The 16,313-nt window shown below is 36.1% G+C and overlaps 1 protein-coding gene across 1 annotated transcript; it reads left to right on the top strand.

Annotated features, from left to right (window-relative positions):
- The first annotated feature begins 1,565 nt into the window (after window positions 1–1,565).
- Window positions 1,566–15,257, top strand: LOC128992663 (surfeit locus protein 4 homolog). Its single transcript, XM_054416359.1, has 6 exons — window positions 1,566–1,738; window positions 3,705–3,968; window positions 4,777–4,909; window positions 9,233–9,330; window positions 12,689–12,868; window positions 14,548–15,257. The coding sequence occupies exons 1-6, from the start codon at window positions 1,679–1,681 to the stop codon at window positions 14,632–14,634; spliced, it is 822 nt and encodes a 273-aa protein (XP_054272334.1). The 5' UTR covers window positions 1,566–1,678; the 3' UTR covers window positions 14,635–15,257.
- Window positions 15,258–16,313: the final 1,056 nt, after the last annotated feature.

Below are 16,313 nucleotides of genomic sequence, written 5' to 3'. Positions count from 1 at the left end.
TGCATTGTAAAGGTGTTTGTTTGTTTACTATTGATTTGAGCTGCTTAAAAAGCCAATCGTTAGAATATTGCACTCAAGGAACACTTTGTGTGGCCCTTAAAGCCACCACTTAACTCTCCACTGACACTACTTCGGTTAGTCTCCTCTTAAATGAAGATGGGGAGCCGTGGAAGAAGTCAACCCTGGAAGCCACCTCGCTGTCACTCCTGAGAAGCCTGGAGATACCACTGTTGAGGGCATGCTTGTTGTTTTGTCGACAAAACTTGCTCGACGCATTCCCAATCATTCCCATCAAACACGACATGGACATCTCCTTGACCTACCTAGATGCCGACTAGCCTGGACTCAAAAGTGCTACCCCTACTACACAAGTAAGCTCTATAACACACTTCCAATTGAAGTGCGCGAGTTGGACATTAGGGCCTTCAAGGACACCCTGAGAGACTATTTGGTGGGCAGACCTCTATACTCACTAAGTGAGCTGGACGAAGCACCACTTTTTGGCAACCCGCCGCCATCTTAGTTAGTTTTATGTAAATAGTAGTGTTTATTATATGTGACGCAATCTATTCCGACTTTGTCGGTCACAACGATGCAGAATTCAAGTATTCAAGTATTCAAGTAAGTAAGTTGGTCTGTAGCATCTTTGGAAGATTGAGCATGAGCGTGTCCCACGGGGTATAGTATAGTGAGGTCTATATCCTCAAGTAGGCTGGAGCAGTCAATATAACCATTGATAAACATATACTATGATTTATCTATAACATAACAATAGATACACAATAGAACAATAGATTTCCCACCCTTATGGAACAGCTGAAGCCAATTTTATTGTTAGTTCTGTCTGATGGTGTCATGGCCACCTTTAAGGCGGCCGTGCTGGTACTGTAGAGAGTCGTCTTTGTTTACAATTCGTTTCTTGCTATCTCAGTTATTTAAAACCTCGTTTAACCAAATAAAACTATCTAATCATAAACGATAACTTGTCTCTACTAGCTATATAACCAAACAGTGAGGCACAAATCATGAGAAACTAACCCGAAAATAATATATAAAAAAAATTTTAAACAAACACGACATCTACAGTACACCGGACAATAAAATTGGCTTCAGCTGTTCCATAAGGATGGGAAATCTACTAAGGAGTATGTTTTATCTATATCAGAGAAATGGAAAAAAACATATAGTATGGTAATAAGTTGGATAAGATCAAGAACTATTTGTGCTGTTTTAAGGGCAACCAGTGTGTCGTGTTTGAGGCGAACAAGAAAGAAATGGCGGTCAGCGAGAGAATTTAAAGATGGAGCTGGTATTCCAATTTTTTTGTGTAAAAATTAATTGTCAATTTCTAATTTTACAGTCCTTTACCATTTTTTGTAAAATTTCTAGAATAATTTATATTAAATAATAAATACACAAAAAAAATCTACAAAAATTTCTAATTCCTCATTGTCATTTGCACTTCCAATGTCTTTGGCTACGTGTTCTTTCAGTATTTCTTTCTAGGAGTTTGTACGATTGTTTGACGTGGGGCTTTATTTAGTTACGTTGGCAAGATTGCCTCCACATCACTAATTTTGATTGTGATGCGATGGAAGAGAAAATCTGTTCAGCTGTGTAATTTTTGTTTGTAACATTATAACTACTCAACTACAATACTTATTTTAAATTTTCTACAATGGCTGCTGGAATTATTCCCAGGGATTTCATTTCAAAAGCCGAAGACATTGCAGATGAAGTGAGTACTTATTTAAAATTGATAATTTTTAAGCGTAAAGTATGTACTTAACCTCAATGTGAAGTTCAGCTTGCCAGCTCAAGATAGGGCTATATCCGGAATATCACTGTCAGCAAGACTAGTTTATAAGTTAATGAATTTTAATTTTTAGTATAGCATTAATATGTATCTATTAGGGCAATATGACTAAAAAACATAAAGATAAATTAGAATGCTATAGGCCTACGCCTAGGCCTAAGCTACATAGCTCCAAGCTAAACTTAAAGAGTTATACAAATAAGTTAAACAAAGGCCATACTCAGTCTCATAAATAAAGTAGTCAAAGATATTGATTCGGGACAGTCTGTGGTTGGCATGTTCATTGACTTGAGTCGTGCTTTTGACTTAGTTGACCATGGTCTAGCCTACTTCTGGGAAAAATGCATGATGCTGGCATTGGAGACATTGCTCTTGATTGGTTCGCATCATACCTTAAAGGAAGAAAGCAGAATGTAGCAATCCCTGCCATCGATGAAACAGGTCTTCTAAAGTAGATCATCATTCTGCTGACGCCTCAGTCAGCAGAGGTGTGCCCCAGGGTTCCGTCCTCGTACGACCTTATTCCTTCTATTTATAAACAACTTGCGCAAACAAGGCAAACATTTGTCTGTTTGCCCATGATACATCTCTTACTGTTTCCAGTCATTCCACTAAACACTTGAACAATCGATTTTTCTTGAATGTAATAGCCTGTTCCAATGGTGTGAGGATAATCATCTTGTCCTAAATGCCAAAAAGCCCAACTTCTCCAATTTAGCATTTCAAATCATCAAACCAAAAAAAAAAAACCAAAGAACATTTAGCTTACTGTTGGGTGAAAATGAGATCCATCCCTGTCAAGAGGTTAAGTTCCTTGGTGTGGTCCTTGATGAAAATCTTAACTACCACAAACATATCAAACATGTCACAACAAAAATATCAGTAGTTATTTCCGCTTCGTATGCTTAGCCAAACAGTAAATTCAGAAGTCGTCCTGTCTGCTTGTTATGGTCTTGTATATCCATTTTATCCTATGCTGTCCCTGTCTGGGGTAGTGAAAGTGGAAAGACTAAGTTTCTTTCCGACAACAATTGAAACAACAATTGAAAATTAATAAAATTAATTGAAAGCCATCCGCATTCTATTTTTCCTACCCAAATGTCAGTCCTACAAAGACATTTTCAAAAAATTCTGAATTCTAACCTTTCCATCCACAGGTATACATTTTTGAAACATTATCCTTCACCAGAATGAATACATTATATCTTCTTTTTGTTCACAGCTCAACAACAGATATCCATATCATAATTCTTCCGACCTTGCAATTCCTAATCACTCAACGTCATTCTTTCAAAAGAATTTTCAATACAATGCCGTCAAGCTTTTCAATAACCTTCCTCCTTCCCTAAAGACCGAACAGGATTTAAATAGATTTCAGAAAAAACTAAAGAATTTTTTGCTGGATAATGCCTTTTGCAGCGTTTGTGAGTTTCTTTGCCCTAGAACTGGTAGTACAATACAGTAGGTAAGGTAGCATAGTTGATAGTTTTAATTTATTTAAGAGAGTTTTTTGTTATGTAAATACTGTATGCTATTTTGTTTTTGGCGTAGCTAATGCATTTTATGTTAATTTTGCTGAATAAACGACTTATGACTTAAGACAGGTTAACTTGGTACCAAGCTTATAGAAAGAATAAAGTCTGTGTTCAAGCCTTGAAGTCATAATTATAACTCACTTAAACTTTTAACTCACTTGCTCTATAACTACTATTATCATATTTTCTTTTTATAAGTTAAGTAGGTTACCGGTACAATATTGGCAAACTAACTTAAGGTTGAGCGAACTAGGCTTTAGAGAAATTGACAAAGCGTACGTCAATATTTTGTAGGACTAAAGTCTATTTAACTTAAACATCTACAATGCCTCACACTTATAATTTATTTTCAGGTTTACAAAAAGACACGCATATTCCTGCCTACAACAGCAAGAGCTTGCCTTATATCAACATTTTTAGAAGATGGGATCCGTATGTGGGTTCAGTGGTCAGATCAGCGAGAATACATGGATCATTCATGGGGCTGTGGGAAATTTCTTGCAACTATCTTTGTTTTAATCAATTTAATAGGTCAATTAGGGGGGTGTGTTATGGTGTTATTGCAGAAAAAAGTTCCATATGCCTGCGGTGTACTTTTCTTCATTGTGGTTTTACAGGTATAAAACTATTATATTTTTCAGCCCTTAATTAATTTAGTTTATATTTTATATAAGTTACTAAAAATAAAGTTAATTTAGTTATATAATGCTAAGACTTGTGGCCTTACACACACGAGCACATGGCCTATTTATATATATTTTAATATATTTTGTTTACTGTTGAAGGCTACTTACTAAAGTTAGTGATCTGAACAATTATTAATCTAGGCCTACCCTTTAATTTCTTTAAACACACTATCAGTAATCAGATCAGTAAACTAAAGCAGACAACTTAATCTTTAACAACTAAACACAATTGCATCAAAACATTGAACAAAATCTTGCTTGAATTGTAAATTTAAACATATAAGATGAGTAGGTACTTATTGTACCAATTCCAGGAGTTCAGTTCTAATCATTTGCTAAGTGTTTGTCGCTCGTAAAATTAATTGTGACCAATAAATGCTGTTAGTTTATGGTTCGACTTAAGCTCCTACATAGGCCTACTTATATTTTTTCTGCATCTTCCCCATGACAGGTCTAATAGCCTACTTGTTCATGTTCTTTGTAACAGAACTAACTTACCGTACCATTTGTGTTTTCATATAAATTTGAAAACTTTTTGCTGACAAATTGTATCAGGCCAATACTGCTAATAAGCAGTAGGTAAATACTTAATTAGTACTTACTTACTTAATACTTACTTAATACTTACTTAATATTACTATTTACTTAGGTAAATAGTAATAAGTAGTGTATTTTTCCTAGGTATGCTCAATAAGTTTCAACATTAACTAAATTAATCAATGTTGTTGTTTGTTGACAGACATTTGCGTACAGCATATTGTGGGACATTCAGTTTCTGCTGAGGAACCTCGCTCTCATTGGAGCTTTGCTGCTTGTGTTGGCCGAGAGTCAAGTCGAAGCTCGCTCCTTATTTGCGGGTGTTCCTTCGCTCGGTAAGTAACCTTGATAAGAAGTTGCCTGCATGCATTGTTGGTCGAGAATAGAGCAGAAAATGTGTTGCAGAATAGTCTCTAATTTAGTTGAATATTGTTTTAACTTTAAAAGAGTTTTGATACAACATTTAAACAGTTCACATAATCTGTAGCATTTATTGTTTTGAGATCCCCTATGGTGCAAGAACTCCAATAAAATACTTAACTAATAAACAGACTTTAGTGACTAAAAGTTAGTGGGTAGGCACAGTTTGAGTTTACAATGTCTTTTGATTTTCCTCAAGGTGTGAAAATTACAACAATACAAATTTAATTTAGACACAAAAAAATGGTTGCATTGAACTTTTAGCCTACATTTTTTTTAGGCTACTAAAATCTTATTTTGGAGAAAAATGAAGCTTATGTTTTCCAACTCATTGCGTGGATACAAATATCTCTTAAATTTACTTAAAAAACAAATCAATTAATTGCCTTTTACACAAATAATTAGGCTACACACATGGCATCGTCAATAATATAAGTTAACACTTGTACATCAATTTATAGTCTGATGGCTGGTGAGATTATCTACAAAATAATTTACATTGTAAGTTTTAATAGAGATGATTTAACATAAAGTTTTAAAAACAGATTTCTTGCAGCTTGATAGTTGTTACATTTTTTCACTCTTAAAAAGGTACAGTACTTGTTCTGGTGAAATGATCATGAAATAAATTTTTTGTAAGAATTTCATCTAGGCCTAAACTACTTTTTACATCCGATAGAGCTTCTAGGATAAACAAAGAAGGAACAGTGAGGACTTCAAGTTTGTTTTAATAATCACTTACAACTAGTTCTATCATTCAAATTACAAATTAATCCAATCACTCGTTTTTGCAGTACCAACAACATCAACTTTTTAAATCTGTATTACTGTCACATCCCCAGACAACAATTCCATAAGTTAAATGGCTTTTATTATGCATATTAGACTGTCATCAAAATATATAGGCCTAAGCTAACTATTAATTATTAACCTAAGTCGCCTAACTAAAAAGATACCGTTTCCTTCAGTATTTTTTTTCCACAGCCTTACAAATGACTGTACCATTTAATATTGGTTGCAAAACCAAAAGAAAACACCATTCCAAGAAATTTAACATTTTTAGAAACCTCATAGGCTAATCATTTAGACTAGAGTTAAGAACTTGTGTTTTATTTTTTTTTAAACACAAGAAATTAACTGCAGTCCAATCTTAAATTATTTTGTTTGATTGGTCCAAAAGCTGGTCAACAAGCCTAGTATTATGACAACCAATCTGGATTGCCAAGCCATCTGCATACTTGTAAAAAAAATTAAATGTTCTCGAAATTAAATGTATTTGAAAGGAACCAATTGGATATCAAAATGTCTATCAATTGGATTGTAAGCTATGAACTGTTCCCCATACAAACAGAAATAGAAAGTATAAAAACTTCAAGCTTTTTGTGGTTGTGATAACAGTTTGTTGGAGATCTAATTGACAGTGAAATAATTTTGATTGGGTAGCTACAGTTTGTGATCTGCGATTGTATTTAGTAAGGCCTATACCATACAGGGTGAGTTTTAACTGTCCCCCCCCCAATTTTTTTCTACATTTTTTCAAATATCAATCCCAGACCACTTCCAAACATTGTTGGGTAGTAAGTACTTCATTTTGACAAGGTGGTCATTTCCGGCCGCCATCTTGGATCCGCCATATTGGATGCAAAATTTTTTTTTCAAAAGTAAAGGTGGGGTTGTGACCCATTATTTCGAACTAGATTTTTACCCTGATTACAATGCCGCAAATTGTTTTTAAAAATCTTGATTCATTCTAAAGTTATGAGGGCTTTTTAAAACTTTATTTTTAGCCCATTTTAACATTGTGCATTTACAAACTAAGACCATAATCTCAAAATAGTGCCAGATAAAGATAAGTATACACTACCAGTAATTATCGACATATTTTCACTTGGTTATGACTGATGTATTTTTTCGGCCGCCATCTTGGATCCGCCATTTTGAAATGTGATAAATTATTTTAAATATGAAGGGGGTGTTGTGACCCATCATTTCGAACTACTTTCTTAAGCTTAACTCAATGCCGCAATCCATTTTTTGTTATCAAGTTTTATTTATGAAATATTGCAATTATTTTGTAAAAAAATGTCAATATTTAAAAATCAAAAAATGAAAATGAAAAACGGATCATGTAATTAAGTTCAGCTTAAAAAAGTAGTTAGAAATGATGGGTCACAACACCCTCTTCATATTTAAAATAATTTATCACATTTCAAAATGGCGGATCCAAGATGGCGGCCGAAAAAAATACATCAGTCATAACCAAGTGAAAATAGGTCGATAATTACTGGTAGTGTATACTTATCTTTATCTGGCACTATTTTGAGATTATGGTCTTAGTTTGTAAATGCACAATGTTAAAATGGGCTAAAAATAAAGTTTTAAAAAGCCCTCATAACTTTAGAATGAATCAAGATTTATAAAAACAGTTTGCGGCATTGTAATCAGGGTAAAAATCTAGTTCGAAATAATAGGTCACAACCCCACCTTTACTTTTGAAAAAAAAATTTTGCATCCAATATGGCGTATCCAAGATGGCGGCCGGAAATGACCACCTTGTCAAAATGAAGTTACTTACTACCCAACAATGTTTGGAAGTGGTCTGGGATTGATATTTGAAAAAAATTAGAAAAAAGTTGGGGGGGGGACAATTAAAACTCACCCTGTATGTTATTATTATTAAGGCCTAATTGATCATTAAAATTATTAATTTTAACTCTAACTATTCCTTTATATAAAATTTTATCTCTACATTAAGTAATTGTGGCCGGTAACCAAGGAGTAATTTGAAGAACTCATCACTACAGTAGACTCCCTCTTATCCGGACACCTTTTAACCGGACATCGGTTAAATCGGACTACACTCAGCTGAAATGAATCTCTTTAACCGGACTAGATCGGCAGGAAGTGGGCGGTACTGAAATGACTGTTCTCGTGGGAAAGATTTAAGACCAGTGATCACGTGTCAAAATACAATGCTCTCCTAAATTTAAGTCAAATATTTGGGTTAGTTTCAGTTTTAATGAGTTTTTGGGGACGTCGGTTTAATCGAAAAACCCATTATCTGGACTGGCCTCGGTCCCGAGGAGTCTGGATAAGACGGAGTCTACTGTAATCAGCCTTAGTTTCAGTTTTAATGAGTTTTTGGGGACGTCGGTTTAATCGAAAAACCCATTATCTGGACTGGCCTCGGTCCCGAGGAGTCTGAATAAGACGGAGTCTACTGTAATCAGCCTTCCAAGTGATGCCAGCTGATGAAAATTATATTTTAATGAACATATTACAATTGATATTAGCAGCTTATTTAATTAAAAAAAAAATATTATGACACATTTATGTTGCTTTTTTATAAAAAGTCTATTAGGCTATTAAGAGTAATGTTAGCTTGATTAGGAGAGACATTAATGGGGCATCATATCAAACATTGTCATGTGTTAGTTTGATCAAGATGGCTTAGACAGATGGTGTATCACCTGATCATGTCTCTATTATTTCTCCACACGATTTTACTGATGAGTCAACTAATTGTTATTGTTACCTCTCAAATTTATTGTGTTTACTATTAAAATTCCTTGTAAAATTATTTTTGATAGACAATTTTTTTTATTTACATTTTTTATTTAAAACAGACTGACTCCAGTTTATGTGTCTATTTTACTAAAGTAATTAAATTTAACTTCCTGAAAAGATTTTTTTAACCTTCCGCCTAGTGTGTATTTTGGTCCTAAATACTCAGGGGTGTTTTGGAAATTGTGGGACATATTGTTTGTGGAAATAGTTTAAAAAGAGTAACTAAAGTTATTTACTACATTAGTTAGTTAACTTTAACTCATCAGGGTATCCAGACAATCAGTAAAACCTAGAATGCTATGTGAATTTCCAATTTTGATGACTAAGAATAAGTTTGTGTAATTTTGTATAGAAAACTGAGAATTATATAGAATTGAATCGCTAATATTCACAATGTTCTTGGTTCTCTTTTTCACAATATTACGTCTAATTTAAGGAAAATCAGAACCACTGGCAAATGATCATGTTGTGGTCAAGATTGCTGGAAATTATGACTATGTTGCCGAGATATGTAGAAGAAGAGAATTCTTCTCACTGAAAAATCTCAGATTTTTATGTCAGTGAAAGATAAGAGACACTTTAAAGAAGGCTGGTGAAACTAAATAAAATTAATTTATCACATAGTAAAATCAGAAGCACTGTAACCGGTCTAATAAACTACATGTTCTCAGGTGACAACAAACAGAAGAACTACTTGCAGCTGACTGGCAGGTGTTTGTTGGCCTTCATGTTCATCACACTCATCAGATTTGAGATCTCATTCCTTCAGGTGTGTATTGATCTTTATGTAAGAAGTAAGAGCTTAGAAAAACAGAATGTATAACCATAGACTAACCAACACAAGTAGACTTCTCATCCCATTGTAAATTTTGAAGCTCGTTTTTGTGTCTAGTTCATGTCTGGTGACACTGATCGCTAGTGTAGACAAAATTTTGTTTTTAATATTACAATACAATGTTAGTTTCATAATTTGTGCTTTACTGTTTGGTTATATAACTATGGAACAAGTTATTGTTTATGATTAGATATATTTATATGGGTAAACGAGGTTATAAATAACTGAAATAAATAGAAGCAAATTTAAAACAAAACACTACCTCTACAGTGCACCAGACGGAACTAAAATATTGTCATCAACTGTTCTATAAGGATGAGAAATCTACTAAGGGAGTATGTTCTATCTACCTATGGTAAAACCATTGACTTTGGGATACAGAAGTAGACATTCCATCTATGTGGACCAGCTGTTGCCAATTTTTTTTTTAAGAACATTCATTAGTTGTGTGAGCTAGTCACAAAGCGTGCTAGTATCTAAAGTTATGTATTCTTCCTTATTTATTTTAATACTGAGATAGTTACCGGTAATAATAAATATGCCACAGCTTACAATAAGTTGTCCTAAGAGTTTGATTTTGATATCAGTGTAATCTGTTGGTGGCTTACTTCAACTACGTCCATTTTGATAAAAAAAAAAACTCGCAACAACTTTAACATGGAGAGGAAATGTCTAGTTGTATCAATAGTCTAAGGTATAAGGTACATGACTTACTCTTAACATTGGTTACATCTTAAAGTGGTGCTATTCGCGGGAGGCGATTACGACGTCTTTATGACCGCGGGAGACTTTAACGATCCCTACAGGACCGAGGGAGATACAATTATCATATCGGCCCCGAGGGATTATCAGAATTTTACCACTAATATAATGTCCACACGACCGAGGGAAAAGATCAGAATTTTGCCTCATTCACGACGACAATCTCCTCAAGACCGCGGGATATGTTCATATATTGCCGTGATCATGGAAGATGTTGATTATGTCTCCACGACCGCAGGGAATATTCAGAATTTTCCTGCGATCGTGGGAGACGATAATGATATCAACATGGCCGCGAGGATTATCAGAGGTTTACCGTGATCGCATGCAAATACAATCACCAAATTATTTTTTTATTTTCCAATTTTTGGCGCCTCCCAAAAAAGACAATTGCCTCCTGCCCTAGGCACGTGCTACTGTGCCTATTCGGTAAATTGGTCCTGTGCTATGGTGATCCACAATCTAAGACCTACCCTGATACTTAACTAAACTGTTAAGTTAGTCGCAAAATTATCAAATAATTAAAAGCACTCTTTGTTTTTCAAAGCTGCTATTGAATTGATCTGAGAAGCAGTTCTCAGATCAGGTCGCTAGAAGTGGGAAATGTAAACAAAGTTTGATTTTACTTATCAAGAAAAAAATGTTGTATAGTGTCCTAGCCCACTATGTTCAACTACACTAGGGGCCCCAAAGCAGAATGGTTCCTACGTGTCTGCAACGGCCTGTGAAAACCTCAAAATGTGTCCGCAAGCGCTAAAACTAAAAAGCTAAATAATGACTTATATACCGGTATATATATATATATATTCACTCTTTAGGGCTACTAGTAATATAGTTAAATAAAATAAGTAAATTTCTATAACTTGTATAGCCTACTTTTAAAACAAAAAACTAAAAAACTATTAAGGGGTAGGCATAATCAGGTTATTTAAATTTACTTTTTTTTAAATACGTATATATATACACATACCTTAACAAGTGTTAACAAGGTCTTCAGAAGTAAAACTTTAAATGTACTATAGTTTCTTTATATAAACACACTAGGGATGGACGGGATTGAAATTTTAGTTCGGGACGGGACGGGACGGGATTTTTATTTCCTTCCCGATTTTCGGGACGGGATGGGACAGGATTTTTTTCTGTGCATAAAAAAAAGTACTGTATTGCAGTTACCAAAAAAGACATACGAAATCAATTTTTACCATTTGTGGCACTGATCTATAAAAACCAAAAAATGGGTAACAATTTACAGGTACCTATAGAAACTTGTGACTCGCGGGTCACGGGGTGATCGTCTGTAGAACTCACGGTCACGGCGCGATCGTCGTCATGACTCGCGGTCACGGCGCGATCGTCGGTATGACTCCGCGGTCACGGGGTTATCGTCGGTATGACTCCACGGTCACGGTGCGATCGTCGTCATGACTCGCGGTCACGGCGCGATCGTCGGTATGACTCGCGGTCACGGCTCGATCGTCAGTATGACTCCGCGGTCACGGCGCGATCGTCGGTAGGACTCTGCGGTCACGGCGCGATCGTCGGTAGGACTCCGCGGTCACGGCGCGATCGTCGGTATGACTCCGCGGTCACGGCGCGATCGTCGGTATGACTCCGCGGTCACGGGGTTATCGTCGGTATGACTCCACGGCCACGGTGCGATCGTCGTCATGACTCGCGGTCACGGCGCGATCGTCGGTATGACTCGCGGTCACGGCTCGATCGTCAGCATGACTCCGCCATCACGGCATGATCGTCAGTATGACTCCGCGGTCACGGCGCGATCGTCGGTAGGACTCTGCGGTCACGGCACGATCGTCGGTAGGACTCCGCGGTCACGGCGCGATCGTCGGTATGACTCGCGGTCACGGCACGATCGTCGGTAGGACTCCGCAGTCACGTCGTGATCGTCGGTATGACTCGCCATCATGGCATGACCGTCAGTATGACTCCGCGGTAACGGCGCGATCGTCGGTAGGACTCCACGGTCACGGCGCGATCGTCGGTATGACTCGCGGTCACGGCGTGATCGTCGGTATGACTCGTGGTCACAGAGTGATCGTCGGTAGGACTTCGCGGTCACAGCGTGATCGTCGGTAGGACTTCGCGGTCACGGCGCGATCGTCGTTATGACTCCGCGGTCACAGCCCGATCGTCGTTATGACTCGCGGTCACGGTGCGATCGTCGGTCCAATAATCGCGGCCACGGCGCGATCGTAGTTATGACTCCGTAAATGTGTCCGCAGGCCCGCATTTCTCGGCGTTTCGTGTCCGCGACAATGTCGCAGCGTCGCTCGTTGTTCTGCTTTGGGGACTAGGGGCCATGAGAGTCTGGAGTTGGCGGCAGCAAATCAATATTTACAAATCAGCTGGTATTATTAGATTTGGCAACACCGCACATTTCTCAATGTCTCTTTCAAAGTCACGTGGTAAATAGGCTTCTGCCTCAACTGCAGACTCTCGTGGACCGTACTGTAGATGTAATCATCACATGAATAGTTTGTATATTTAACCCCGCCATCGTCTGTCTCAGATTCTGCAAGACATCCTGGGAGGTATTCTGATGGTGTTGGTGACTATCGGCTACAAGACCAAACTCTCCGCACTCATCCTTGTAGTGTTTCTGACCACCCTCAACTTCTACCACAACTGTTGGTGGCAAATACCTGAGTTCAAGCCTTTGCGGGATTTCCTCAAGTATGACTTCTTCCAGGTGCGTTGTTCACATTAGGCTAGATTTATCATTTCAATTATAGAATATAGTTCTATGTTAAGAATTCTAATATACGAGTTTTTAAAGTCTCTTTCGAGTTGGTCCCGTTACCTGCTTTCCCTGTTTTTTGTTTAGTATTTCGCTAAAAACTTTCTATCTCTTCTGCCCATTTTTTCCTTCCGCTCAGTACTGCTAGGCCTATATAATTTTTAATAGTTTTCTTATTTCTAACCCTGGCTCTTACCCTTGTAATGAGAAAAAGTGCAAATGGTGCAACATTCATAAACCAGCAGAATCTTTCTCCAGATCTTTCCACAATAGACAATACCAAATCAAAGGACACCTCACCTGCAGCTCAGAAACCCTTATTTATCAATTGGGATGCACCCAATGTCCTGCCCAAAAAACTTTACGAAAATTAATGAACGAACACCGTCATGACGTCAAAATCAACAAAGAAAACACCTTAACACAACATGCCGTAACCCACAACCCCCAATTTGACGGTTGCTATACTACAAAAGCTTTGAAATCCCTACCAAAGAACCAACGCAATAGCTCCATCCTTTGAAAATGACGAGCTCCACTCCACCCAACCTATTGTAAGATAAACCCAAATTCTTTCATAAATATTCCTAACCCACACAACTAACTACAGTAGTACAGTTAAATCAAAGGTGTAAATGTATACAGGGGTGTATATACAGTTTATAATTTTTAGTTTATACATGTTAAGTGTTGGCAAGCTTGTCAGACATTTAAAACTGTGCTAAAACTGCTGTTCTACCTCTGAGGAAGCCCCTGAAAGAAATGAAGTATCAGTTTGAGTTTAATGTGTCCATATCTGTTAACCTCCTGTGACTTTTCATTCATGTGAGTTAGTTGTGTATCCTTCCTTTCTCCTTAATAAGTATCATATTGAACTGTAATGGATTAGGCTTGTTGATATGGTTAATGAATATTCTCATTAAAAACAAAATCGTCAATGTAAAGAAGAGTAGTTGTTTATGTGCTTGAATGATTGATGGCCTTGACTGATTTGTTTATCAATTAAAGGTCAAGAACATTCAACTTGGTTATTGTTATCAGGTTAGTAGTTAAATGAGATATCCATACTATGTTTGTTTTTCGTATAGTAAGAAAAACTTTTTTGTTGCACCAATAATTTTCATTTATGATATTAATCTGATTCTAATTTTCATTTTAGAACCATCTGAAACATATTTTTGTTACTCAACATTTTTAATTTTGATGAAACTTTTATAAAGTGTTAACTGTATTGAAATAAATGTCATAAAAGTGTTATATAATTATTTCCCCTCAAAATTATTTTTGCGGCCTTTTGTGTTAGTGTGAAACCTGTGTTTTTTTTTGCAAAAACCATCATTTACTAAAATAAATAATATTTTTTTGTTTAAGATATTAGAAAACCAGTAAAAAAAATCAATTTTTAATGACATGAAACTGATTACGATACAGCTCGGGACTGACACAGAACACAAGGGTCAGGTACAACCCTATTTCTAGCTGCCAAACTTGGCAGGGGATCCACCTTAAAAATGCATACACTAAAAACTGCACAACATTCACAATTCTCCAGCCATATTTGACAGCTGGTAAAACCCGTCTACACTCTAAAATGTTTTTTACACTGTTTTAATAAATGTGGGATTTTTCAGACCCTGTCCGTGATCGGAGGTCTGTTGATGATCGTATTGTTAGGCCCAGGAGGAGTGTCCATGGACGAACACAAGAAGAAGTGGTAAACTGAAAATACCATGGACATTACGTTGCCATGCTCCGTTTTGAATTTTTGTTTTAAGTTTCACGTTCATTTCATCACTCATATTCCCAGGCGTTTTCATAATTTAGTTGTAAGAATAAAACGTATCGGTTACCTGTTTGTACTGTTTTGTTGACTGGATCTATTTTTTTACAATTGATATATTATAGAAAATATTTTATTGAAAATTTATGAAACTATTTTGTTTTACACTTGGACTCTTTTCAATTGAATCTGTTGCAAAGTTTTAAATTTTATTTATTAACTAAGACTAGGATGTAATCACATAATATTGTTGACGAGTTGGAGTTTTACGACTGTTCTGTGATGTTAATTGTAAATCAGGCTATGGCCGCAGCACACTATTATTCTGACTCAACGGAACAATTGTATTACATGTGTTTGTCTATTTTATTGTACATATTTATGGGTCCGTATCTAACTTGGTGAATGCGTTGTATGTATTATATGTTATTCCTACATTAAATGTCTCAACATCTTAATCTGTCTTCTCTGTCCTGCCTTGGGACATATTACATTAAGGTTATTGTTTGTTATTTCATAGTTTTAAGGTTTAAAATATAAATGGATCCCTTTTTCAGTAAATTGCTATTTATTATTTTTTCATCCATCATGTATGTTACTGTATACCAAATTCCCTGTTTTCCGAAATAATTCTCCAACTGATATAGAATTTTTTATTTTTTATCAAATTTGAAACAGCTCTAACATTTAAATTAAGGCCAGGTGAAGCCAAGGCAGGAAATATAGTCATGATTGAAAAGCTACTTGTGTGGGATGTGTGATCAATTACATTTTAAACACTGAACAAACATTTTGCTTCCTGTTTCTCTTTAACTTATATTATTTACCATCACCAAATCCTTGCAGCACAGTTGTCTAGGTGATTGTACCATGGTAAATTTTACATTTTGTGTTTTACTCTAATAAAGTTTCTTGTTAATAACAGACCTGCCTAAGCGAAGAAGTTTCCTGTCAATTTGGGGGAAACAAAAGCTACACATTAGAGTTCAGTGATAAGAAATGATAACAAAAGTATACAATTATGTGTTTGCTGCTCACTTCAATATTTGTAGAACTCATTTGCGTTGTTTCCTGTAAATTATACATTCTATTTTTACTGCTCTTTACTATCAGTAATATCACACTTGACATTTGTCAAAAGATCTGATTTAAATGCCAGCTATTATGTCTAAAAGTTTGAATAAAAGGTGATACTTAAGTTTGTCCAGAACTGCATGCAAGTTATATGGTACAGGGTCCATGAGATTGAGATTACTTCTAGCTATTCTGCATCATGTGAATAAAGTATCTCAGTGTACCTAGAGTATTGGTAGGTACACTCTAGGAGTAGCCTACCTATTAGTGTTTTGGTATCTTAATGCATGTTTTTTCTCCATCAAGAGTAGGGAAAAGTGTCTGGTACTAAGCTCCACCCTTTAGCATCTTCCCTTGGAGGAAAAGGGAGAAATCCCTGGAGTAATTGCAGAGGATAAAAATGTAAGCAAAGAATAGCAAACATTTTCAAGGCAGTAATTTAATATTTTTTAAATAAAACTTTAAAAGATGTTGCGAGACTCAACACACGACCGACGTGTGTCTTTTTTTTACAGAGGGCCAGGCTTACAAGTGACCATGGGA

The sequence above is a fragment of the Macrosteles quadrilineatus genome, unplaced genomic scaffold (assembly GCF_028750875.1).
Source record: "Macrosteles quadrilineatus isolate MER2022 unplaced genomic scaffold, UCM_ALF_1.0 Scaffold_4__1_contigs__length_99947679, whole genome shotgun sequence".
In the NCBI taxonomy this organism is placed as follows: Eukaryota; Metazoa; Arthropoda; class Insecta; order Hemiptera; family Cicadellidae; genus Macrosteles; species Macrosteles quadrilineatus.
Note: the sequence above shows the minus strand (reverse complement) of the source record. Positions and strands in the feature narration are given on the sequence as shown.